This window comes from Rousettus aegyptiacus, unplaced genomic scaffold, assembly GCF_014176215.1.
Source record: "Rousettus aegyptiacus isolate mRouAeg1 unplaced genomic scaffold, mRouAeg1.p scaffold_m13_p_4, whole genome shotgun sequence".
Classification (NCBI taxonomy): domain Eukaryota; kingdom Metazoa; phylum Chordata; class Mammalia; order Chiroptera; family Pteropodidae; genus Rousettus; species Rousettus aegyptiacus.
In genome coordinates, this window is record NW_023416307.1 from 92,602,289 (window position 1) to 92,630,233 (window position 27,945).

A 27,945-nucleotide genomic window follows, 5' to 3' on the forward strand; every position below is an offset into this window, starting at 1 on the left:
TTAGTATATTATCATTTTCATTATAAAATAAATAGTTCCTCAATATTAAAATCTAGATAGTGAAGAAAAGCATTTTTATCACCTTATAACAATCACTATTATATTTTGGTATGTTTCTTTTCAGTCTTTTTTACATGCCCGAGTTTGGTTTACTTTAAGGAGAATATATACAATATACAAATATAGTTTTGTTTCTTGCTTTTAAAACTTGTATTTAATACAAGTTTTCTAAGTTGTTATGGACTTTCTATAAGTACAAGTTTAGCAGTTCTGCAGCTTTCGGTGTCGATGGCAGAGATGGTGACTAATGAGGAAGAGGTAGACATGATTATGACGAACCTCCTTATTGGAAATGTAGATTTATAATTTTTTACTACTATAAAAAACTTTGTAATAAATATCCTTATTTGTTTAAATTTATATTTTTAAGACTGATTAACAATTTGAATTATTGGATCAAAAGGATAAATATTTTAAAGGTTTTTGGATATGTGCTTTCCAAAATAATTTTACCAATTTACATTCTCACCAGTAATTAAGGGAAGAACTCTATCACTAGCCTGGACCAATAGCAAATATAACAATTTAAAAATATCTGCCTCTTTGCTAAGCAAACAAATAGTATCTCATTTTCATAAGTCTATATTTGACTATATAAAAGGAAGGGAAATAAAGCAGGAGACTAGTTGCCCATGAAATTAAGCATTTAGTGCCAACTGCAGGTACTATAGTTCTATATAACTGTAAGCAAGGAAATATAAGAACTAAAGTATAAAAGATTAAAACCATAACTATTTTAAATATTTTATTTCTCAAATCTCAAAAGTCCTACATGCTAATGTCACCGGATAAAGCTTCAAATAAGCTGGTAAACTGTACTAGAATTTCTGTATCTCTAGTTACTGGAGATCAGTATGAATACAGATCCTTCATTTCTGAAGACAGTCTGAGAGTGTATAGGACAACATTTGAAGGCTTAGGTCTAAACCTAGGCATACATTAAAAAAGATCTAAAACTTAGTGCTTTATTATATTTTTTAAAAAAGTAAAAATAATAGTATTGATAATGTATCTAACTATGTTGCATATAAAAGGGAACATAGCATGTCCTGAAACGCTTATTTTACTCTATAGAGAAACAGTCTTACTTAGCGGTTAAGAGCATAAGTTCTGGAGCCAGAATGCCTAGGTTCAAAACCAGGCTCTGCCACTCACATCACCTTGAGTAAATCACTTGAATCTCTCCATTCCTTAATTTTCTCTATTGTAAAATAATAATTCTACTTATCTTAAAGAACTGTGAGAATTAAATGAGTTATTTTAAGCATTTAGAATAGTGCTTGACACCTGGTAAGCACCTTATAAGTGTGTGTTAATAAAAATAAATAAAATGCAAACATGTTATTCATATTGTGGGATGCAATTTAAAAGGATAAAAGCCAACATTCTAGAGATCAAGTTCTTCAGAAACTTTTAGGCTAGCTATTAACTTGGAGTTGAGCCAGGTGGCCTTTGAAGTAAGTGTGATATGAACTTTAGAAGATGAGAAGCCTAAAAGTAACCATTTTCCATTTGGCAATTTTTATCATAGGAATTCAACACATGCCAATTAATATCACCTTCTCCAAAACCAGGCTCGTTAAAAGATCTAGAAACATTCATGAAACCAAAAAATTGTTCTTTCCCACTACCTTAACTATCAAAATTATACTGTTTTATGAAGAACTGCAAAATTTAATTTTTCTACTTTAAAGTATAAGTATTGGCAAAAACATACTCAGACACTACGTCAACTCCCATCTTCGTCATGTAATATGTTCTTTTATACTGTCGAAACTCAGTTTCAAATAGGTCATCATCTTCAGTCTCATCTTCTAAATTGTCTGAAAAAAAATCCAGAAAGATAGTGGCTGACAATTATGAATATTCTGGTTTTCTACTTAAAGATTTGATAAATATATATCAAAGAAGATGCTTATAAGTTATCAGAGAAATATGTTTCATCCAGTATTACTAAATTAGTACAAATAAAGGAAATATAGAACTATTCTATCCAAAATAGCATATTGAAATACACTCACCCTTAGAAGTTACCACTTGTGCATTTTTATCTAATGCAGCCCAACATATTGAGTTTTCCTGGCCCTATAAAAATTATAAATCAATATAAAATTAATAGCAAGGTATATTTTAAAATGAGACATTTAATAGGGAGATTTAAAAAATACTAAAAATAACTGAATGATCCATAAGTGACACACTGTAAAAGTTTATTTTAAAAATAAACCGCCAATCCTGTATATTTTTGGCTTTATATTACTTGGTTTTTAAAGCTACAAATTTTTATGTGTAGAACTTAATATTTAGGCCTCTCCAAAATATATAATTCTCATCAATATAAAAGAGAAATATATTTATATGTTTCAAGAAAAAAACGCTTCCAGAATATTTCATTTACTTAGAGAAAAGTATATGATCAATATCAAAGCCTTTTATAATTTATCGACTTTAACATTTTTTGTTTCAAATTCTGGGCTACCATTAACACAATGTATTTGTTATGATGGAATACAATAATTACAATTACCTATTATCTGTATCTCTGGATTCCATATTTTTATGACTCCATTATCTACCCTCCACTACTAAATTTTTCTTCCATGCAACTCATTTGCATTTCTATAGTTCTTCCATCTTAGCACATCCTTTCTATCCTGTCCATCTATTCTTCCTCCCTTGTGATATCGTCTTTTCTCTCCTCTATTTTCTGACTGTCTATTGCCAGTTACTCTCATTCTCTCATTGGTTCTTTCTACTCCGTCCCATTATTTCCTTTTCTTTATCCAAACTAGGGCCTCTGCCAACTTCCCACACCTGGGTTGTTCCACCAGCTCCTCTCATTTTATCAGTGTCTCTAATGTTAACTCCATATGCCTGAAAGATTTGTGGAGCTTAAAGATTGAGATGAGATGGGCAGAGCCAGGGATTACTGACATGTAAGCTTTGTGAGTATGGGTTCCCCACAAGTTACTAGAGAAAAATCAAGATAGTTGCCCTTCCTAGAGCAAAAGTCCTAAATAGAACCAGCACAGAAAGGAAAGTACAAGAAACTCACCAATTTTATCAGAATCCAATAATTATAGATAAGCTGAAGAAAATTCCAGAAGAGGTTTACTTTACAAGCTAACACATTTTCAGACATTCCGTAAGAGCTTATTAGAGATGTTTTGCAGGGTACTAGCACATTATAACTAATTCTTTTATTCATTTATTGAGCACCTAACATTTACCAGATATTGTGCTATTAATCAACTCTTAACCTGGCCTATTGCTGCAATACATATGCATGATTTTACATACAAATTATTTCAGAGAAAAATCACTGATCTAGTTAATAACAATAAATGCTATAAATATCCACATTTTAAAAAAAGATAACTAATTTTCTGGGCTCTTATATTTAGAAATGTTTTCTACACCTATTAAGAGAACACAAGAGCAAAGAAAACACAATTTTCTTCTTCAAGGGTAAAAATAAGAAACTGATTTTTAAAAACAGATTTAAATGATAGGATCTAATAGAAAAAGAAACCAAAACAAAATTTTAAATGTTCATAAAGAAGAAGAAATGAAAATGAAATGAGGCCACCCCCAAATCATAAGAATGTAAGAAACCAGAAGTATCAGTTTTACCTTTACAGCTAAAAAAATGAAAGGACACCTAAAAAAATGGACACCTTTGATTTTTTCTTTTCCTTGTAGTTCTTGGCTTCTTCTGCTGCAACACCTGCTGCTTCATTGAGGTACTTATTACCAACTTTGCTTTCAAACCACTTAAGGTCCACAAAAACTTCACTGAAGTGCTCCCGATCAAACTGTACAGAAATATTTAAATTCATTTAGAAATAATTTAAGTATGTCTAAAGAATACAACCCAAACCTTTTTACAACAGAGACTGCTTCCAGGGCACAGAAAATCAGAGGATGGTACTTTTTTATGTACATGGGGACCTCATCTGCTACTCTGAAAATTAAAAATAAAAAACTAATAATAAAAAAATAATTTAGGTGAAATTATTTATACAGAATGACCAACAGCATCAGAATTAAACAATTTTTTTCTTCTGATATTATGTGATTGGTTACTAACCATTTATAGCTACTCTGGGATAGTAAAACAAAAACTTCAGGTTACTTACATCTGATAATTTCACAAGATATTTCTCAAAACGAGGTAAGTTGAGGTGGCCACTTTCATTAATATAACCTAAAAGGAAAAAAAAAATCTAAATTTGTACTGAGAGCTGAGATTATTTATTCTAAACGAGTCTACAAAATTCTTTTAATAAAATGTTGAATGTTGACCTTCTACTAATCAAAAAAAAAAAAAACACTTAATGTTGGGCTACATAACTGGCCCTAATTTCTTTGAACTTGATATTACTATAATACACAATAAGTAAGTACTGAAGCAAAATAATTCCAGGTTCACATAATAATAATCCTTTCACATTTTTGACATTTAGTAACAGTTAATTAAATTAAATATGTTCGAGACTCCTTCAGGATCATTCATTTCATGTTACCTTGAAAAGGACTAATATTCTGTTACTCTGTTGTTTTATTCAGCATCACCACTGTTTGTTAATTTCTTATTTTAATTGAAAAATCTTTCCCTCATCTTAAATTCAGAGAAACTGAATCTCTATGCTTAAATATGAAAGGAGCTAAATAAAACCAACAACTTCTATTGATTTTCTTAAACAAAAGCATAGATTAGTTAGGTATCAGTAAATGACACTGCATAATTCTGATCATTTTCTTTACTTGTGAACTATTGAAAACTATAACCTCAGAGCTTGGTACCTTAGACCAAAAGAAGTCACCAATTTTTTCCTACTTTAGTTGTGTATGCAATAATCTAATAAACTGAGTGACCTTTTAAGAGTTAGTTGAGTGCTAAATTAAAGTAGCCTAAAATGAATAAAACTTTTCTTACCCCCAAGTTCTGGCAGGATGGTAATATATGTTCCATAAAGAAGAGGCAGTGCATCATGATTAATATGTAAATGAGGTAGATGAGGGATAAAATCATTGCCAACAAGAAATCCCATCAAAATCCAATCATCTATTATCCTTTCAATATCATATTGAAATGTGATCTTGTTCTACAGTAAAATGGAGAAAAAAAATCAAGTCCTATGGAAATATCTGCATATACATCGTCGATCCACAGCTACATTAATACTTACTTTTAATACTGAAAATTCATAGTCGATATATTCTCTCATTAAAGACAAGTGTAGGAGGTGAAATGTGGTTTCTTCTGGTGCGCATACTCTGTAATTAGTTAGATAATCAACACAGAGTTAATTATATTTTTAAGGTTCAAATTTAAAATATAGCAAAGCTTAAAATAAAACTTATCATTAGAAGATAATTAATTCTTGTAATCAAGGCATGTAATTTATATAAAAGCCACAGGGTAATGTAAAGATAAAAGCTATAACTGCAATTGTAATACATATAACATGAAGTTGAAATAATCGGTTTACATCTGTGGAAGGACTCTCAGAGAAAGCATAAATAATATGTAATAGACATAATAAAACAGTAGAATCTGACCCATTTAAGGATATCCACCAGCAGAGAGCATACAGATAAGTGAATACATACTTTTATATCTACTGAGTATAGTCCAAGACTTCAGTGGTGGGGCACTATCACTTCTTTCTCTTATCTTTCCCTGGTATGGTATAGGGGTCTATATTCTTCCTGTCTCTTAGTCTATACTCCAACTTTAACTACAAGTAAGAATATAAGCTAACAATAGCATATTGAAAGGATTATACATGATGACCAAGTGGGATTTATTCCAGGAATGCAAGGATGGTTCAACATAAGAAAAAAAATTGATGTAATATACCCTATTAATAAAAAGGAAAAAATACCACACGATCATTTAGCAGAAAAAGCATTTGTCATAATTTAACACCCATTCATGATAAAAATACTTCTCAAAGTAGGAATAGAGGAAAACACCTTAACAAGATAAAGAGAATGTATTAAAAAAAAAAAAATAGCTAACATCATACTCAATGGTGAAAGAGAGAAAGCTTTCTTTCCAAGAGTGGGAACAAGACAAGGATATCCATTTTCACTGTAGCTATTCAACACTATACTGGAAGTCCTAGTGGGAACACTTAGGCAAGAAAACAAATAAAAAGCACCCAAATTGGAAAAAAAGAAGTAAAGCTATCTCTATTTACAGATGGCATTATTATATCTATCTATCTATCTATCTATCCATCCATCCATCTATCTATCTATCTATCTATCTATCTATCTATCTATCTATCTATCTATATATATATCTATATAAAATCCCACTGAATCCACAAAAATGCTACTAGAGCTAAAAATCAAATTCGGCATAGCTGCAGAGCAACATACAAAAATCAGTTGTGTTTTTATATACCAGAATCTTATACACCAAAGAATCCCAAAAGGAAATTAAGAAACAACTCCATTTACAATACCATCCAAAAGAATAAAACACTTAGCAATAAACTTGACCAAGGAGGCAAAAGAAAAAAACCAGAGGTAAAAAACCAAACTCATAGATACAGAGGACAGACTGATGGTTCCTAGAGCTGGGGGTGGGAGGTGAAATGGGTGAAGGTGGTCAAAAGGTACAAATTCCAGTTATAAGTTAAATAGGTCCTGGGGATATAATGTATAGCATGGCAACTATATTTAAAAATTTTTTTAATAAAGAAAAAAAGAAGAAAAAAAGATGACTTGCACACTAAAAATACAGCATATTGCTGAAAGAAATTAAAGACATTCCATGTTAATGGATTGGAAGACTTAATATTAAGATATAAATATCACTCAAAGGGATCTACAGATTCAATGTCATCCCTTTCAAAATCTCAAGAATGTATTTTTACAAAAATAAAACAATCCATCCTAAAAATTGTTAATCTTCGGAGACTCCAAATAGCCAAAATAATCCTGAAAAAGAACACAGTTGGAGGTCTCACCCTTTTTGATTTCAAAACTTACTATAAAGCTACAGTAATTGAAATACTGTGGTACTTGCATAATGACAGATATATAGACCAATGGAACAGACTACAGAGCCCAGAAATAAACCCTTGCATGTATTTGGTGAAGTGATTTTCAACCAGAGTCCTAAGACCATTCAATTGAGAAAAAACAATTTTTTTCAACAAATAGTGGTGGGAAAACCAGAAATCCACATGCAAAGAATGAAGCTGGACCCTTACTTTATACCATAAACAAAAATTAACACAGATCAAAGATCTAAATATAAGACCTAAAGCTATAAAACTCTTAGAATAAAATGGGAAATGGTTTTATGACATTGGATTTGTCAGCGATTTCATGAACATTACACTAAAAGTACAGGAAACAAAAGAAAAAAAATAGACTGGATACCATCGCAATTAAAAATTATGTGCATCAAATGACACTATTAACAGAGTGAAAAGGCAACCCACGGAATGAGAGAAAATATTTACAGATCCTATATCTGTTTAGGGATTACTACTCTTAATTTCTTTTTTTCCTCCCAAAATATATGCAGTGTGGTTTACCTTTGTGTCTTTTTGCCACCAAATCGAACTTCTTCTCTTAAAAGCGAGAACTGTGCCTCGTGACTTGTTAATCCAAGCATAATCTGATGAAAAATGATTAAAAAGTGTTTCTATTTTCATTTTTTAATTATCAGGTTTATAAAATCAAATAAAATCATTTCCATATAAAGAATGTGATTAAGAAAAATGAAACAATTTATTAGCACATTAAATATACAAATATCAAAATATTATCCATTTAGAGGTTATTAATGGGGTAAAGTGAATGCACTTTTCTAAGAAAAAAAATGTTTACCTTAGACACTCATATGACCTTTATAATCATCTGCCCTCCCCAACAAAAAAAATCCAGAAAACTTTCTCTTGATTTTCACACCTTTCAACTTGTCATGAAGGAAACAGAGAAGAAATTAAAGGCAGCAGCTTTTCTGATTGAAGAATGTAGAACTCTTCTGGAGGACAGGCTACCTCCAGTATGTAAAATCTCAGAAAAAGCTGGAAAAGGCATTTTCAGTTAATCTACTCATTTAGTAGTCTAATCCCCAAAGTAAGTTAAATAGTCTAGTGAGATATATCAACTAATTACAACGTATGTTGTTAGTACTGATTTAAACAAAACAAAATAAAGGAGGCAATCAGGGAAATAAGAATACTAAACAATTACTTATATATTAAACAGTGACTGTTAATTTTTGTGTTATGTGGAATAATGGTGTTGTTATTTTTTTTAAATAACCCTCTCCTTTAGAGAAACATTATGAAATACTTATAGATTAAATAATACAATCTGGGATATGCTTCAAGAATCAAGAGAAGAAGAAAGGAAACAGATGGTTAGAGATAAAAGTTGAAAATTATTTAAAGTGGATAAAGGACACAAGTAGGTTAATTATATTATCTTCTCTACTTTCATGTTTGAAAATTTCCATAACAAAATTAAAACAAATCTAGTAAAATTATTCGGGTCATGGAGTTATCAAATCAAGTGGTATTAAAAGTTATACATTAAGCATGAGTGTAAAAAGTGGCAGATCATTCATAGCAGGAGAGTCAGTTAGGTGTGAATGATTATAGAGACCTGTTGATCATAACATATGGCAAAAGAACTCATTTTCCAATTGTTTTGGTAATGGCAGAAGTAGCAATCATTAGTATGTCTCTGATATTTTTCCACATCCAAAAAGCTTCTTATATATGATTAAGAATCTGAGGTATTTAACTATAATGGCATAAAGTCATAATAACCACAAACATCATACTTACCAAATCAGCATCTAAACCATAAAGACAGTGTCTGGTGTTCGGATCATGATCTGGCTTTGCTTTCTCGGATCTGATAAATTCCATGATTTTATGCTCTCCTTCTCCAGGAGTCTAAATACAATGTTTTTTGTTTTTTTAATGTGGTAATGTAATATGCATCAGAATAATAAATTTAAAAAATCTCTTTAAATAGAAAAATAATAATAATAACCTCATGGCCTGAGAAGTAGATGGTAACACCTTGCCAGGATTTGTCTGTAGAAATTTTCATATTTACAAAATACTTCAGATGTTCATGTAACCTGGCCATGAATTCGGTCCCTATAAATAAAAAGTTTAAAAAGTTTAATCTGAAACACATAAAAAGAGCGAGTTCCCAGTGACAACATGGAATTGGATCTGGGTGTCCATGCAATGGCCAGGTGCAAGGTTTCCGAAGGTCAAAAGCTCTTTTGCTTATCTAGAAAAGCAATAGTGTTGTACCTTTCACTAGCAAATATCACAACTGTTTCTCATTTCACTGGTTACACTAAAATGAAGTTAATGTCACATAGCAAAAGTAAAGAAATGTTACTACTGCCTCAGGACTATGCTTCAAATATTTTCACACGAGGACAGAGTTTCAACGATCTAATGAACCTCAAACTTCTATTTCCTCTGCTGAATTATAAAGTTTTTATTTTAAGGCATGCACCTTCAATCAGGTTGCCAATAACAACAACAAAGCCAACTATTATTATTGCTACTGTTAACCTGGAAAATTATTATTAATCTGGAAACCGATTATGTTTATGAAAAGTTGAGATGGTCAATAGTCATGGCAATATAGTCTTAAACCACAATCAAAATAAAACTGGTTATTAAATCAAGCACTGTGTGATTAGGGCACTTAATGGAAAAGAAAATTATCAGAGTTAGTAAAGAATTCACCGAAAAATAAAATTTTAAGATTTTTTTTTCAAAGTAAAGAATTATAATGACGTTAGATAAAGTTCTAGGAAGTACAGAGTATGTTGTTGCATATAAAATTAAATTAAACATAATATTGATAAATCCATTTATCCTTAAAGTCACAGAAATCTTAACTGCCTTTGAGACATAGAATAGTAAGCACTCTAGACTAGGAGAATAGGTTTCTTATTTTGAACACAACAAGCTAGCTACATAAACTTGGGTGAGCCACAGCCTCACTGAGTCGGTTTTCAAACAAATAAATGGTGAGAGTAGGACAGGTCTTCCAAGTTTTTTCAGGTCTGGAATTCTGTGCATCTGGGGAGTTCCGTCTACAGCTGCTCTTATCAACATCTGTAATTCCCTACAGTGGGTCTTCATAGGAGCACTTATGACCAAGGTGACTAAACTATCTCATGGGGAAACAAGATTGGAAAAATAAAGCAAATGGAATCTTAGGGACAAAAATAAGTAGATACTAGAAGAGAAAAAACAGATTTAAAAAAATTCACATTTACATTGTTAAATCTCTTAATTTTTTTCCTCAGGGAATTTACCTGGTGTAATACAGTTGGAATCAAATCTGGCCTCTGTAGGAAGAGTTTCTCCTTTTTCTATCGCCTTTTTTATTTTGTCTTCTGCTTCCTTTGCTGACCTTAAATGTTGAGGGAAAAAATATCTTAACTTTCCAAGAAACAGTAGAGATCTTTAGATAAAGTAAACTTAATTAGATGCTTTTATAACTAAAATACTAATTCATCAATCTTAAGGTTCAAGTCATAATACAAGTTTTGAAATAATCAAAATTGATAAAGATGAGCCTCAGGATTTTTATTTATTTAAAGAACTGAGTTTTTTCAGATAAGAATTATAGAAGTAGAACATTATAAAAGTATAACATTGACAACATTACGAATACTTATAAAGTTATCGTTTCTTATCATATGTATACAGCAAATTGATTCTAGAAACGAGTTCAAAAGAATAGCATTAAATGTTCATTATATATACACTTAATAATATCAAACAAGAAGTACATTATTAAAATGGTCTCTAAGAATATTATGTTAAAAAAAATTATAAAATTTTAGAGAGTGAAGTCAGAAACATGGCAGACTGAGAGATGTCTCTAGATCTCTCCCCTTAAAGGATACATTAGACCAACTGGATATAACTGACATTTACGAAGTCCTTGCCCCCAAAACAGCTGCTTATAAATTCTTCTCTAGTACATATGAAACATTTTCAAGGATTGAGCACATACTGGGACAGAGATAGCCTCAACAAAGATAAGAGGATTAATATCATACCAACCACATTCTCTAATCATAATGCTTTGAAGCTGGAGATCAAGTGTAAAAATAAAGAGGGAAGAACAAAAACATGGAGATTAAATAACATGCTACTGAAGATTAACTGAGTCAGAGAAGAAATAAATAGAGAGATCAAGAGACATAGAAACGAATGATAATAATAACACAACATATCAAAACTTTGAGGACACAGCAAAAGTGGTCATAAGAGGAAAGGTCATATCATTTCGGGCCTATCTCCAAAAACAAGAATGAGCCCAAATAAAAAACCTAATGCTTCATCTTAAAAAACTAGAAAATAAAGCCTAAAGTCAGCAGAAGGAAAGAAATAATCAAAATTAGAGCAGAAATAAATGAACTTGAAAACAAACAAAAAAATAGAAAAAATAAATGAAATAAAGAGTTGGTTCTTTGAAAAGGTTAATAAAATTGACAAACCTCTGGCTAGATTCATTACAGAAAATAGAGAAAGGACAAAACAAAATCAGGGGTGAAAGAGAAGAAATTATGACACACAATGCAGAAATAAAAAAGATCCTACAAAAATACTATGAAAAAGTATATAACACCAAATTTAATAACCTAGAAGAAATGGACCAGTACTTCGAAAAATACAACCTTCCAAGACTGAATCAAGAAGATCTGGAAAATCTAAATAAACCGATCGGCAGTATGGAAATTGAAAATAATCATCAAAAACCTTCCAAAAGGACCAGATGGCTTCACCAGTGAATTCTACTAAACATTCAAAGAAGATTTCATACCTATTCTCCTCAAACTCTTCCAAAAAATCGAAGAGGAGGAAATATTTCCCAACTCATTCTCTGAGGCCAATATTACTTTGATACCAAAACCTGGTAAAGATAACATAAAAAAAGAAAGAAAACTACAGACCAATATCTCTCATGAACACAGATGCAAAAATCCTAAATAACATACTAATGAACCGAATATAACAACATATTCAAAAGATTATAGACCACGACCAAGTGGGCTTCATCCCAGGGGTACAGGGATGGTTCAATATATACAAATCGATTAATGTGATACACCACGAAAACAAATTAAAAAATAAGAATCATATAATCATATCAATAGATGCAAAAAAAGCCTTAGACAAGATACAGCATCCATTTATGATCAAAACACTTAACAATATGGGTATAGAAGGAAACTACCTTACCATAATAAAGGCCATCTATGACAAACTGTCAGCCAACATTATACTTAATAGTGAAAAACTAAAAATGTTCCCTCTAAGATCAGGAACAAAGCAAGGCTGTCCACTATTGCCACTGTTATTCAATATAACATTGGAGGTCCTAGCAAGTGCAATCAGACAAAAGAAAGATATAAAAGGCATCCAAATAGGAAATGAAGAAGTCAAAGTGTCACTAACTGCAGATGACATGATTCTCTATATATACAGAAAACCCTATAGACTCCACAAGAACACTACTAGAAACAATAAGCAAATATAATAGTAAAGTCTCTGGATACAAAATCAACGTTCAAAAATCCATAGCTTTCCTATACTCTAATAATGAAGTGACAGAAAAAGAAGTAGAAAAAATAATTCCTTTTGCAATTGCAACGAAAGAATAAAATACTTAGGGATAAATCTAACAAAACATGTGAAGGTCCTACATAATGAAAACTACAAGACACTATTAAAAGAAATCGAAGAATATACAAAGAAATGGAAAGGTACTCTGTGTTCTTGGTTTGGAAGAATTAACATAGTTAAAACGACCTTATTACGTGAAGCATTATACAGATCGAATGCAACCCCCATCAAAATCCCATTGGCATTTTTTAAAGAAATAGGACACAAAATCATCAGATTTGTATGGAAGCAGAAAAGACTCCGAATTGCCAAAGCCATCCTGAGAAAAAAGAACGAGACTGGAGGCATCACTCTGTCTGACTTTAAATTATACTAAAAAGTGACAGTAATCAAAACAGCATGATATTGGCAGGAAAACAGACACACGGACCAGTGGAACAGAATCAAGAGTCCAGAAGTAAACCTATATTTATATGGGCAAATAATTTTTGACAAAGAAGCCAAAAACATAGCGTGGAGAAAAGAGAGCCTCTTTAATAAATGGTGCTGGGAAAACTGGAAAGTCACCTGCAAAAGAATGACACTAGACTGTTGTCTATACCACACACCAAAATTAACTGAAAATGGATTAAGGACCTGAATCAATAAAATGCATAGAAGAAAACATAGGAACTAAATTCAAGGACCTTGGATTTAAAGAGGATTTTATGAATTTGACTTCAAAAGGAAGGGTAGTAAAATCTAAAATAAATGAATGGAACTACATCAAACTAAAAAGCTTCTGCTCAGCAAAAGAAGTCATCAACAAGGCAAAGAGAGAACCATCCAAATGGGAAAATATATTTGCAAGCAATGCCCCTGATAAGGGCCTCATATCCAAAATATACAAATTACTCATACAATTCAATAACAACAACAACAACAACAAAAATGATCCAATCAAAAAGAGGCAGAGGACCTGAGCAGACACTTCACTTAAGAAGACATAACAAATGGCCAACAAACATATGAAAAGATGCTCAGCATCACTAGCTATTAGGGAAATGCAAAGCAAAACCACAATGAGATACCATCTCACACCTTACAATAGCTATAATCAACAGTACAAGTAGTAACAAATGTTGGAGAGGATGCCCACTGCTGGTGGGACTGCAAATTGGTACAACTACTATGAAACTCAGTATGGAGGTTCCTCAAAAAACTAAGAATTGATTCAGCAATCCCTCTCCTGGTTATTTACTCCAAAGACTTGAAAACTCATATCTGAAAAGATATTGGCACACCAATGTTCATAGCAGCACTATTCACAGTGGCCAGGACATAGAAGCAACTGAAGTGTCTTACAATAGATGATTGGATAAAGAAACTGTGGTACATATATACAAGGGAATATTATTGAGCCATAAGAAGAACAGACGTATTGCCATTTGATACAACGTGAATGGACCTTGAGATAACCATGCCAAACGAAATAAACCGGACAGAAAAGTTGAAAACCCCATCACTTATATGTGGGATATAAACCTAAAAGCAACAAATGAACAGGACAAACAAACAGACTCATGGGCATGGACAAAAGACTAGTGGTTCCTGAGAGAAGGGTAGGGGACGGAGCGGGGCTGAAGGGAGGTAGATGGGGTAAAAGGGGTCAAATATGTGGTGACATAAAGAAATCTAACTATGGGAGGTGAACACACAATGCACTACATATATGCCTTACTGTTAAATTGTGCACCTGAAACTTGCTGGATTTTGTTAACAAATGTCACCATAAAAATAAATTTTAATAAAATTATAATGTATATCTCTGGGTTTCCTTATAAAAACATGTAAAAAAAAGCTTAATAACATTAATGGCATCAGTTGGTAAAATCAGTTTTGCAGCAATAGGATTCACTAGGAAGAACAAAAGTTTTAGTGTCAGATAAATTTAGGTTTGAATATAGGCATCTTAATTATTGTCCAGTTTCTCTTTTAACTCATTTGTGTACATCAGCATGCCACATGGCAGGCATACAAGTTAGGAAGCTCTGTTTTATGTACATTTTCTACAGCCTTGTTAATAGATCTACCTACTGTTCCCTGTGGAATTCCATTTCTTTGATAAACTTTTCTTCATATTTAACCCTTCTATCTTACCAACCTCTTCAATATAACAAAAATTCTTAAGATTGAAATTTTGTACTCTCTCCTGTGAAAGCCATTCCTTCTTTCTCCATGCCCCCTCTTTTTTTGAGTGAACGAATGATTATTTCATGTTACCACATGATAAGTTCTTTCTTCAAAAGAGAAACTCTAGTGGGGAGAGAGAATGTTACACAGCCATAATGTTAATGAGGCCACAATACAGAGAATGTTTAGGACATGGACGAGGTAAAACTATTAATCTAGGTCAAAGATTATGGTGGCCTCTGCAGAGATAGTAGCAATAAAGATGAAAAGAAGTAAATAGATAAGACAAATTTAAGAGACTGATAGGACTGAGATGTGAGAAATGAGAAAGAGGGTAAAACCCAAATTAGTCTTGGCCTTTTGGGCTGAGCAGCTATTTGCCGGTATTGTCATTAACTGACGTAGGAAAAATAGAAGGGGGGCAGTTTTGAGGCAAAGATGAGTTCAGTTCTGATAATGTTAAGCCTGAAATGTGTTTGTGGTATCCAAAAGAAGACATTTAGCAGGGATTTGGCTATACAGGAGCTCTGGAGAGAGATATCTCCCAGAAAGATAAATTTAGGAGTCATCAATACAGATACAATAATTAAAGTCATTGAATAAGATTACTCAGGACCCAGGATAAAAACTTAAGAAACATCAGTATTTAAGAAAAAGCAGAGGAAGATAACAAGGAGAGTTAAAAGGAATAGTCAAAGAGAGTGTGGTTACATGAAGGCCAAGGAAAGGAGGTTCAGGAAACAAAGAATGGTTAACATTAAAATACCATAGACAAATTAAGTAATATAAAGACAGAATTATTCTTTAGATTTAGCCATAAGGAATCTATTTGTAATCTTGTAAGGAAGTTTCAGCAGCATGATGGGGATAAAAGCCAGAGGGTAAGAGATTTTAATTTTAAAATGAGTAAGAGATATAGAAAGATTCTAATTAAAGATTATGAATGGAGAAAATAGTTGCTGTGGGGAATAAGAGAAAGCTGACTGGCACTCGATGCCAGCATGGTATTTAGTAAAAGTTTGTGGTGGTTATGATGAATTGGCCCCCAATATACATTCCATTCCTAGGTGTTTTCTGATATTGGAGAGGTTAGAAAGCTAAAAAAAATTTAACTCTCAGGCTTTCCTGTCGCTTGGTTTCTTGATATGACTTAAATTTTGTCAGATGCCTCCATAAAAGGTTTGGAATGTCGAGGTATGTAAAGTCTACATGACAGCTGAGGCACTGGGGTTGTAGGGGGGGTGTGTGTTTCATCAATACTCAGCAGCTTTGTAGGTGTTGAGAAGCAAGGCACAAAGCATCTGTTTGTTCTGATACAGACTGAGCAGGTGCACTGGGGCTCTAGAGCTAACAAGAGTGGTAACTTCTTGATTGCTGAATTTTAACTAAAGTGATATATTCTTGAAACCAACAGTTTAGGTGGTGGTTTGTTAATACCTGCATCACAGCTAAAGGAATAAGTTCCTGGAACCACCCGTTCTGGCAGGGGCCTCTCATCTTCTTAAATGTGGTAAGAACAGCGCCACCTATTGGTAGGTCAGTTGTACGGTGTGTTCTAGAAGTCATTCTTGAACACAGGCTCGCCTAGATATCCACCCTATTGGCTCTTACAATTTTTATAGTACATAATTCTCTCTATTATGTTCCCTTATGCTTAAAATAGCTAGGTTTCTATTACCTACAACTGAATACTGACTGATACAATGGGCTTATATAATCCTTTCTCAACACTAGATTTTCTAGCCCAGTAGCTCCCCAAAACTAGTTTAACAAATACCAACAGAGTCTGAAAAAAAGTTTCCACGGCCCAAATTTTTAGAGATTCAGATTAAACAAGTCTTGGGTGGTACTTGAGAATCTAAATTTTAGAAAGAGATTGTCCTTGTCTTTAAGGATTTCACAGAAGTTATAATATCTTCAGTATCTTTTCTCTTTTGATATTTAAATCAGTACTTTTGAGTATCTGGTTCCCATTCTCACAGCTGGCCTTCTTCAATTTACCCTCCTATTTTTCTTGATTTCCACATTTCATACACAGGTGCCCTTTCCATTACTTTACCTGGTACTGTGGTGAAAGGATTCATTATACTAATGACCCACCAAACATGATGGACTTGGGGTTTCTTTCCTTTAACCTTAACAACCCTCTTAACTTTACCACTGCTACTCATAAACAAGGACACAGCATGCCATCATTATTATTCAGAAATATTCCATATGGCCATAATTTTGACTTTAAAACCCTTTATGTACAGCCTCTTCTTATCCTTTTACTTCTACTACTACCCAACTTGCATAGCTGACAATACATCGAGTATCCTAACTCAGCTCTCTTCTCATACTCTAGCAATCACCTTCTAGTCTCACCTGCCCTGGATCCATGCTCAGTCAGAGTCAGTATCCAGCCCAGAGTCTGGGTATTCAACAAATGTTTGTCGAATTAAATGTTAATGATGTTCTCAATAGAACAATCTCTCAGTTTACTCTGCAGTTTCCTAGCTCAGGGCAGATTACCTATAGGAGTTTATCACTACTATTTTCAAATTATCCAAGGAGATGTTTGAAAAATTTGTGACAAAGAAAAGAGTAATTTTATATAACCCAACATTTGCTTTGAGAAATAACACTTCACTTGAATGACTAATTTGTTTACTTGATTGGTAAAATGTGACATTATGAGATATTTCCTTTTCTGGGGGAATTTAAGCAGAAAAGAAACATGAATAGACAATGCATTGTGTTGTCAGCTATTGTTAAAATAATATATTTTATTAATCTAAATAATATTCTAAAATAAACCATAGAGGTTTTACCTAAACCGCCTTCCACGCTGCTGGTTCATTTTTGCTCGAGGAGCCACACCATCAACAGCCATAAAGAACACCTTCCTAGGTTTAATAATGCGAAACAATACCTCCAAGTAGTGAAAAATATCAGTAAAGATTTTATCATCTGAAATTCTGAAGTGAACATCATCATCATTAGGATGGGAACACTGATGTATAATTCCATTCATATCCAGGTACAAGTTGTCAAATTCAGGAATCTATAAATCAAACAACAAAGACCAAGATCATTATAATATAACCAACCATGGATATTTAAGCAGCTGGGCAAAGCACATGATAAAAAGCAGGTTATCAGGGCATTCTTATTATGTAAAAACTGAGTGAACAGTCACCGTTGAATAAAGGAAGTAAAGAAAAAAAAACAGAAACAGCTGGTAAGACAGAGATGTATCATGTGGTTACAGAATGTACCAATAGATTGATCAAATTTTCCGTCAGAAAATTATCTACTTATTTAAAGTAAGAAACTGAGAGAACACTAAATCAGTGCTTGGTTCATTTGGTACTCAAAATATTAGTTTCCTTTCTTCCTACTATTTGACAATAACTCTCAAAGCCTCCATTTCCTCTATAAATGGGTAACACAATGCCATTTCAAAAGGCTGTTAGTACATGGTCATTAAAAAGTTTTACAAATAATTTAAAGCCTTGCTGTATACTTGGTTTCATGGAAAGAGAGTCTAATTTAGTTACATTAATTTTAAAAGCTTAGATTATGACAAGTAATTTATGAAACTTTGAAAACTGTTTATTTTTGATATATAAATTAAATTATTTCTAAACTTTAACTACAAGTGTCTACTTTTATAAAAATACCTTAGCGGCTCTAGGTGTAATTTATTTTTCCTCTGTTTAAATGTTTGTGAGCAAGTAAGAGAAACACTACTAAAACAAATACACATTAACGAGAAACTGAAATGGACACAACTTAATAGTTACAGTATCTAGTGTAATTAAAGAATTTGAGTAGTCTGCCTTACATACTAATTAAAATATTTTGAATTTTTAAACATAAAAACATAATGTATAAACTTAATGAAAACCATCTCTGAAACAATTATTCAAGTTTTACCATATGTACATACAGGTAACAATATATCTTCCTATTATTAAGAAAATGGCATGTCTTTGATTTTGGGGGTGAAAAGTTTTGCTTTTGAAGCAACCAACACTATAAAAACGTTTTTATAAAATACTCATTTGTATGAAGTACCACACAAAAAATTTAGATGCTTTTATTGAATAAAAGACTAAACTGAAATGAAAACTGTGACCCTGAGATTTTAAAAGTACATTCGAGATTTACTATTTATTCCAAGAAATCTAAAAACTTCAATCAAAATCTAAATGTGGAGGTACTTTATAAAATGATTACGAAGTTTCCCTAGGAGAATAAACGTACAATGAATATTAAAAAGAGTAATGAAGGAAAATCTGCCCTATATCATATTTAAAATTATAAAACAGTTTGAACCAAATAGTTTAGAAGTAATCTAAGTGTATGCAGAAATTTAGTAGATAAGAGGCATTTCAAATCAGTAAAAGAAAGGAATGAAGCACCTATTTGGAGACAAAACAAAGCTATCTCATTTTATAACAAGATACAGTCCAGAATGATTTGAAATTTTAATGTAAGAAATGTAAGCAAAAAATTATATACAAATATTTGGTAATATTAAGGTGGGGAAAGCCAGAAATCATAAACCAAATAAATGGAGTTGGCTATCTAAAAATGTATTTTTAAAAATCTATATAGGGTTAAAAAAAAGTGCCACAAACAAGTTCAACTGAATATGACAAAATGCAAGGAAATGCTTGCAAAAATTAGGACAAAGTCAATATTCTTAATAAACAAAATTCTTCACATGTAAGGAAAAAAGAGCAAAACATAAAAGAAAGCATGGAAAATACAAAGTAATTCGAGAAAAGAAGACACACAGAAGTCTAATAAACATATAAAAAAATGTTCAACATCCTAAAATTTCAAATTAAAATGACACATCATTTTTCCCATTATGTTAGTAAAGATTACAAAGACAGATGTTACCCATGAGGGAAATGCATATTTTATGTTACTAAAAGCAATAGCTGCCACTTTTCAAGCACTTATTAGGTACCAAACATTGGGCTAAATAGACATTTATATTCATCCTCTTACTTAATTTAAACAACCTTAAAAGTATTTAGATTCCCCATTTTACAGAAGAGGAAAATCACAGCGCTAGAAAAGAAAAAGAGGAGACATTTACATCCAGTAGTCTGGAATAGGAATAATAAATTGGTATAACTAACATGAAAGTATATATCAAAATTTGAAGTGTGCACATCTCTGACCCAGGATTTCTACTACTGGAAACTTATCCTGGAAAATAATCATATAAGTGCTCAAAGATTAAGTAAATATTCATGGTTGTTATTACTCAGAAAAGATAAAAAAAGAAAACCATCAGAATGCCTAATAATAGAAAATTGATCACGGTACATCCATACAATGGAATACTCCACAATTACAAATTATGATATATTCATATAAGGGATAATGTGTATAATATATATGATAAAGTAACAAAAGTAGGTTATAAAATAGCAGGTCTATTATTATCCCGTTTGTAGAAAATATTTAGCTACATGTCTATCTACATAGAGAAGTTAGGAGTACATAAAAACAAGATGTTACTGGTAGTTGACCCTAGATGATAGAATTTCAGTTGCTTTCTACTTTCCTCTAGACTATATAACAGTTTTTATATCTTTCTGTATTATATGTCTTTTTATACAATGAACACATATTACCTTCATAACCTGAAAAAAAAACTATATTTTTCCTTTTAGAAAAGAAATTTAAAAAATTATCTTAGATTTCAGATTAGTTAAGAAAGATATGGAATGATTATGTAATCATTGGCCAATGCAGTAAAGAAAATGAGAACACACAGTAGGAATCTTGTTCCTTCACAAATAAGCAATTCTGAATTATCGCATCTGCAATAACTAGAAATTGTAATAATAGAAACTGCAAAGTTATCTCATATTTCCTCCTCTCTCAACCCCATATCTAATTAGTCACTGAGGTTTTTTTTTTTAAACTTAACATCCAAAATGTTTCTAGAACCTTACCCTCCTATCCATTGCCATTGTTTCAGGAAATCTCATCTTCCTTCATCCTGAGTGCCTTAGTTTTCCTACTGGACTGCTTCCTACTGGCTAACCTCAACACAGGTTAGCCAGTTTTCTAAAACATAATTTGATCATATTGCTTTCTTACCTAAACCCATACGACATTACAAGTTCTTGATACCATAAAAGTTTCTGTATGGTTTGGCTGCTATATTTCCCACCAATCCCATATTGTTCTGTTTCCACATATATCCTACAAGCTAACTACAGAAAATTACTTAGAGAGCCCTAAATGTGTTGGACTGTTTCAAACCTCTGTGACTTTACAGATGATGTTCCTACTTCCAAAAATGCCTTTCTTCCCTTCTTGCTCCTCCCTTCACTGACCTTATAGATTCTGACTCAGCTTTCAAGATCCAGCTCAGGTAATCTTTGTCTGGAAGCTTTCCCTTCCTCACCTAAGGGGAAATGATGCTCCTTTCTTTATGTCATATTTTATTTGTGTGTTCCCAATAAATACAAGAATGCCAGGCACACATTAGGTGTTCTATACATTTATGTTGAATGCTTAAGTGTAATATCTGTCCTTTTCTGCTGAACTGAGTTCCTCAAAGCAAGGTGTCTGATCTGGTCATATTCAGAACTCTTGGCATACTGCCTGACACAATACAGCAAACCAAAAATATTTAATGAATAAATTAACAAACAAAGCTTTCCCTTTATTGAATGTGATAGCACATGTAGTCTATACTACTCACTTGGAATACACATTCACACTGCTTTAAAATGTAGGTAAGTATTAACACTTAGTATCTAATTTTCTCAAAACACTAGTTTTTTTTTTTTTAGTATAACTTTGTATCCTACTTAGTGTTGTTGCAAAATGCCTTTTACATAAAGACAATATCTATTTGAGTGGTGGAGCTGTTATTTTTCTCATTCTTTAATACTATTACCTTAAACAATCCCAAAGTTTTGTTGTTTCATTTTTAATATTCCATGTTTTAAAACATACTAATGTACTATATGTTTTAATAAACTATTTAATATATAATATTTTATATACTATGTATTTTATAGACTATAATATGCTATAGTTAATCAATTCATTCACTCAATACATATTTACTTAAGACCTATTATGTCCCACACACTGTGCTAGGGGCTGGGAAATATAGTAAAGGCAGTAGTACAGCAAACACAGTAAAGGATAGGACAGATAAGCTCCCTACACCAGAGCAAACACTTGGAAATAGAAATGTCAGCTTGTGTTCCCTACAATTTGAAAATTTAGGTTTCCATAGTTAAGAAGTAATTTTTAGCAAAATGCATAGAAGATTGGTTTTAAAACTGCAGGCTCTAGCACAACAATGTGAATGCACTTATCGCTACTTAACTATACACTTAAAATGGTTAAGATAGCAAATTTTATGTTATGTATATTTTAACACAATTTAAATGTTAATGTATACTTTAGAGTATATGTTATCAACAAGAACAATATGGCTCCTGAGGGGCCAAAATTTGGGGGGCGGGGACATAACGAAGTGTCACAGTATACAAACAGAGAGATAGTATAGCTGTAGTATTAATTTCCATGTGTGTGTGTGGGGGGGGCGTGATTAAGTTTAAAAAAAAAAAAAAAAGTCTAAAGAGCCACCTGGAAGGGGCAATAATGAAAGAAAGATAAAAAACACTACCCTACAGCAACTCTACTTGGTTTCAAATTTAGCTTCAACATTTACTTTACTAAGCTATGTAGTAAAGAACTGTGGGTGAATAATTCAATTTTTTTATGACTCAGCTACAAAAGGGAGATAATTCTAGGAATATTATGATTAAATAAGTGAATGTATATAGATCGCAACAACACACTGTCGAGTACATGGCAAGTGCTTAACAAGTCTTAGCTACTGTAATAAATAGTACTGTTTTGAATTATAATCACAGAAAGAACTGTATATGTTCTAAGAGTTTATAAGTGCAGTCAATTAGAATCATAAAAGTTACAGGTCAGAGGTTTTTTTCTTCTTCCCCAGCAACTCCCCATATTTAGGACATTGCTTAAGCATACAGTAGATGTGCAACTTTCTCCTGGATTTTGTTTTTGTGTACTTTATAATTTCGATTATAATTGGTCTAGTCTATTGTCCTCAACTTCAAGGAAAGTGCCCTTCTTTTAAAGGAGGTTTTGTTTGTTTTGCTTTATTTTGTGTTATTATTATTAGTTAACTCCTTCCTCACTCACAGCCCTTCACTGAACAGGAAATATACTTACAATAATATAACACTTGCATAAAATACTATTGTTTATCTCTGTATTCCTCAATCCCATAGTACATAAACTTTATATTCGGTGCAGGTTTTTGAAATAACTAATTTTATATAGTCATAATATACTTCCATCAAATTTCCGGACCACTCGATTGAACTAGGTATTGAAAACAGTCCTAGGTAGACATATTCAAACACAAATATAAGTTTTGTATACATTATCCATGTCAAGAATTCTCTGAAACAGCTATAGAGTTAAGCTCTATTTGGTTACCTCACCTTCTTTCTTTCTTTTTTCTAATATTAGCATCCATTGATGCTTAATGCCTATTTCCATTAATTCATTTGAGGTTGCAAAATGATGATATTCTATCATTTCTTTTTTTATTAGTTGTCTAATACTTTTATAAAGAGACGACTTTACCATTTGGTTACCAAGTCCCTATCACCTTTGGAAGGGTACTCCCCACACTTTTTTTTTAAGTACCATTATGAACTCAAGGACTTAAGCATATTTGATGGATTTTAATCCACTAGATTGTTATTATTGAGGCTCAAATTATTCCACTTGAGGCCATTGCCAGCCTTTTCTAGATGTCTCTTCAAATCCTTTGACATGTTCCTAGTAGTCTTTAGTAGCTTCCTTGCTATAAAGTATGATAAAAGTTTCCAGACTCAGATAGAATACCTCCTGATGGACCTGGAATCTGTCATTTCTCCAAGAAATCCTGAGTAAGGATATTTCAAGATGATAACCTAGGCACTAAATTTTGCTACTGGATTGATCATTGTTCCCAGTCCTGTTTCATGGACAGAGCTAGAAAATTTACACACATGCGTGTGTGTATGTATGCGTGCATCTCATAAATTCATATTGATACTTCCAATTCGAATTCAAGACTATAGAGCTTTTACTTAACATTTTCTCCTTTACATCTGTAACTACTCTTTTACATACCCAGAATCTTGGTTTTCAAGGATATGAGATGATAAAATTGAAATACCCTGTATTAGGCATTGTTCATATCACAGACATGGATTCCAGAAAAACAATATTAATATTACCACCAATAGAGTATTAGTAACATAAAAAATATTTTTGCGTAAGCTTTCCCCATTGTTCCCATTTCCATTTTATATTCTGCTATCTATACACTGTCAGAGCATATAGCTATTATATACTAAACTTACTCTCTTAACTTTTGTTTCTTTCTACAGGTAACTATATTTAATGTTCACCACTAGTCCTTATGTTGATGTCTCTCTCATCATTTTGCCTGAAGCTCATTCTCTAGTAGACTCCTCAAGGAAGTGCTCAAAGGAACAATATTTCCTGAATTCTTATAAACTGATAGCAGTTTATCGACTTATCCTTTATATTCAAAAGTCAGTGAGTTGAGTATTTTGTTATTCCATTTTTTTCTGGCATAAAGCACTGGTGTCAAAACTTGTGACAGAAACCCAATTTTCTTTTTCTTGTAAGTCACATGTTCCTTCTAAATAACAAAAGCTTTTTTTTTGTTGTTTTCTTTAAAGTCCAGTAACTTTCCTAATTCTTTGTGTTTGGTCATCTGAATCAATATTCTTAGGCACATGGTAATATTCTTTTGACATGCAGTTTCAAATATTTATTTTAATTTCAGGAAAGTTTTTAATTAGAGTTTTTGTATTTATGTTGTTTTGATTTCCTTTTTCAAAAACCACTATTATTTGTCTTCTTTGCCTATCTTATTATTTTCTTTTGAAACTTTATCTTTTTAAATTTCCTCTTCTTTCCACCTGAATTTTCATAATTGATATATGTTGTTCTTTCAAGTCTTTTGTCATTTTCTTAGTGCCTTTTAGCTTATTTTGAAATAGTAGGTTGTAGGTTTTGTCTGTTTTGTGTGCACATTTTTATTGCGAGCTTTTATTTTGGTCCCTTTTTTTCCCTATAATAATTGTATGCTATTTGGCTTTGATAATTTTGTTTACTTTTATGTAAATTTAATTTTCCTGAACTTTTAGAATAAAGAAGGTTCAAGAAAGCTTTTCCTTCACAGAGCTCCCTCCTTTGCTGTTTTGGTATAGTGTTTAAAAATTTGGTGGTTTGGTTGGTTGGTAGTTTTCTAAGATTTCTTGACTCTCTTTAACTCTTCCCGTTCTGGGCCTTCTTCTCCTCTTATCTCTATTGTCCCTTTTCTGATAAAATTTTATTTCACTCCCAGCAGTTTCTCCTTAGGGTAGGCTCTGCCTTAGAATAGTGCCTTGGCAAGTCAGTTTTGAGAGTTCATAGGATGTAGACTACTCCTACTCTTTAAAATCCCTCAATTACAGCTACTGCTATCTAATTGGCCCGCCTACTCTTTTAATGAATATTCTGGAGTTCTTCTATATCTTGCAGAGATGCCAATACTGACTGGGTCTATGTGCTATTAGTAATTTGTCCTTACTTTCTTCTATTTTGGGGTTCATGGGGATACCCTTCTATGTGGTTTTATTATAATCATCCTATGGGCTTTACATTTTGCTATCTAATTGCTCTTAATGTTTTCATGTAAGGATTCAGAGACCTTAGACTATGCTTCTATCACCACTACCACCACCACCACCATCGTTCCAGAACTCAATTTTCCTCCAAACCTCTTCCCAACTCCTTTGTCCCAGGACTTACTTTTGAATCACTGTGACTTAGGCATTACCATCTTTTAAGTACTGCTTGAGAGAGCGGCAAGGTAATGCCTTATAGCATTTGCTTTTTATTGTTGTTAACTACCAGAATCAAACATTTTTTAAAACATATCACTTTTGATGAACCAAGTTTAACCTAGTCTTAGTGCTCATATCATAAAACTGCCTTGCAAAGATTATTTTTGTTCTTTAATAACAAATCCTCAAGATGGAGAGAATCAGAGATAGTTTCACCAATACAAACTCTGTGCCAAAGAGTACAGAGTAAAATATTATTGAACAAATTATGTATTATTAAGTCAGCTTGACTAACAATCACATTTTTTTTCACTTGAGAGATAAAGTGAATGACTCATAGAATGAAGGACCAGGAAGTCAAAGTTAGTTGTCTCCATTTCTGAAATGTACTAGTAACCTTTTTTGAACCCTCTTCTCTGGAAAGAAATATCTTCCTAAATCTAACTCAACCCATGTTTCAAATAAATACCATTTTAGAATTTTTTGTAAGCTTTTCTTCATATACCAAGTCTGATTGTGATCCAACAACAAAGAACCGTTTCTGGAAATTTAACCCTACCTTCGTGCTTATGTATTTTCTAAAAAAGATTAAACCATAATTTAACAGACAGCACGATGGTGTTCGCTAGATTAATACTCCCCTCTATGAATATAATGCTATCCATCACAATCAATTTAAATATAAACATTTCAAAACTGATTTTTTTCCCTGTAAAATATAAAATGAACAAGAAATCTACTAAAGTAACTAAATGTGACAAACATGCATAACCCAAAGTCTAGCAGTCTAGGTAACCGTTTTTCTATTCTCTTTCCACTTCCACAGTTCCAATATATAAACTACATTTTTGGAATCTACATGTCGCCCTGGGGTCCTTAGTCATTATATAAAATATTGTTATTATCAGTGTTAGTGCTCTTACAATCTGTCTCTGACACACACACACACACACACACACACACTCTCTCTCTCTCTCTCTCTCTCTCTCTCTCTCTCTGTCTCTCTCTCTCTCCCCTCCCCCCCCCTTAAAATAATACACTCCCTGCCCAAGTGTATTTTTGCTTCTTTTAGAATGGGGGATTGGTACGGTGTTTGGGATAACAGGAAAGAATAACAAAAGGTTTCATAAATACGACCCATAAGTCACGTCAAAAAGTCTAGGCGTTGGGAAGGGGTGCAGTTCTCGATAAGTAAATAAGGGTACTGGACTGCGGAGGCGGGAGTAATTGTTTCTACAAGGGTCTGTGGCTTTGGGCGGAGTTGGGAGGACTTCCACTCCGGCTCTATAAGGGAGAATGCAACCTACAGCTCACGGGGGAGGAAAGGAAAGAACTCACTAAAGCGTACCACTGCAGGGCTTAATTTCGGAATCGCGGAAGGCCCTACTCTGGCAGGGAGCTGTCAGAACTGCTGCGATCACCGCGGCTCTGCCAGCAGAAACGCGACCTGTCTTCGCCCCCATTCAGATCGTCATATTCAGATCAGCCGGTGTCCTCAAACTTTCTGCTTCCCTCCTTTCCCACTCATCCCGCAGACGACGAGCAGAAAGAGGAAGCTGGAGAGCCCCAGTCCCAGGACTCCGCGGCCCTCTCCATCCTGGGTCCTCGGCCTTCTGAGCCGCTGCCCCCTCGCTCACCCACCTGATGCTCTTTCACCACTTCGCTGAGGCACGGATATCGCTCCGAGATCCATCGGTAAAACTTGGGGACTCCCATTTCGACTGTCAATACTAACTCCACTCAGGGCCAAACCGAAACCAAACGCCCCGCCGGGGCCTACGCCGCCGCCTCCGGCCGTCGCTCCGCCGATGACAACACACCTCCCGCCCGACCATAGAGAGCGCTCGCTAGGCCTAGAGCGGCCGGATTCCAGCAGCAGCCACGCGGCGGGGCTCTAACTCTGACTGTGACTGCCGCTGTGCTCGCTGGTTACATTTAAGAGCCCCGAGGCGTTTGGTATGTGCATTAAGGTTAGTTCTGAAAATGCCAGTTCATAGACCATAAGTTGATTTGCAAGTGATATGAAAAGTTCTTCAGATGCTGGAAGAGTACCGAACACTGATTTTTACCGTGGTCGTTTTTAGTCTCCTGGGATGCTCATCTCAGCATTTTCCAACACGGACTTGTAA

General features: G+C 33.2%; 1 protein-coding gene across 2 annotated transcripts in view; it reads right to left on the reverse strand.

Moving 5' to 3' along the window:
- XRN1 (5'-3' exoribonuclease 1) overlaps nt 1–27,651 on the reverse strand; it is a 116,722-nt gene extending 89,071 nt beyond the window's left edge. For both annotated transcript variants that reach the window (XM_036219716.1, XM_036219717.1), the window contains exons 1-12: nt 27,458–27,651; nt 17,702–17,934; nt 10,394–10,491; nt 9,097–9,206; nt 8,886–8,996; nt 7,623–7,705; nt 5,253–5,340; nt 5,000–5,168; nt 4,200–4,267; nt 3,738–3,875; nt 2,082–2,145; nt 1,778–1,883 (exon numbers count right to left, since the gene is read on the reverse strand). In XM_036219716.1, the coding sequence (XP_036075609.1) occupies nt 1,778–1,883; nt 2,082–2,145; nt 3,738–3,875; nt 4,200–4,267; nt 5,000–5,168; nt 5,253–5,340; nt 7,623–7,705; nt 8,886–8,996; nt 9,097–9,206; nt 10,394–10,491; nt 17,702–17,934; nt 27,458–27,532 (1,343 nt within the window). In that variant the 5' untranslated portion in view covers nt 27,533–27,651. The remainder of the gene's footprint in view (nt 1–1,777; nt 1,884–2,081; nt 2,146–3,737; nt 3,876–4,199; nt 4,268–4,999; nt 5,169–5,252; nt 5,341–7,622; nt 7,706–8,885; nt 8,997–9,096; nt 9,207–10,393; nt 10,492–17,701; nt 17,935–27,457) is intronic.
- Between the last annotated feature and the right edge of the window lie 294 nt (nt 27,652–27,945).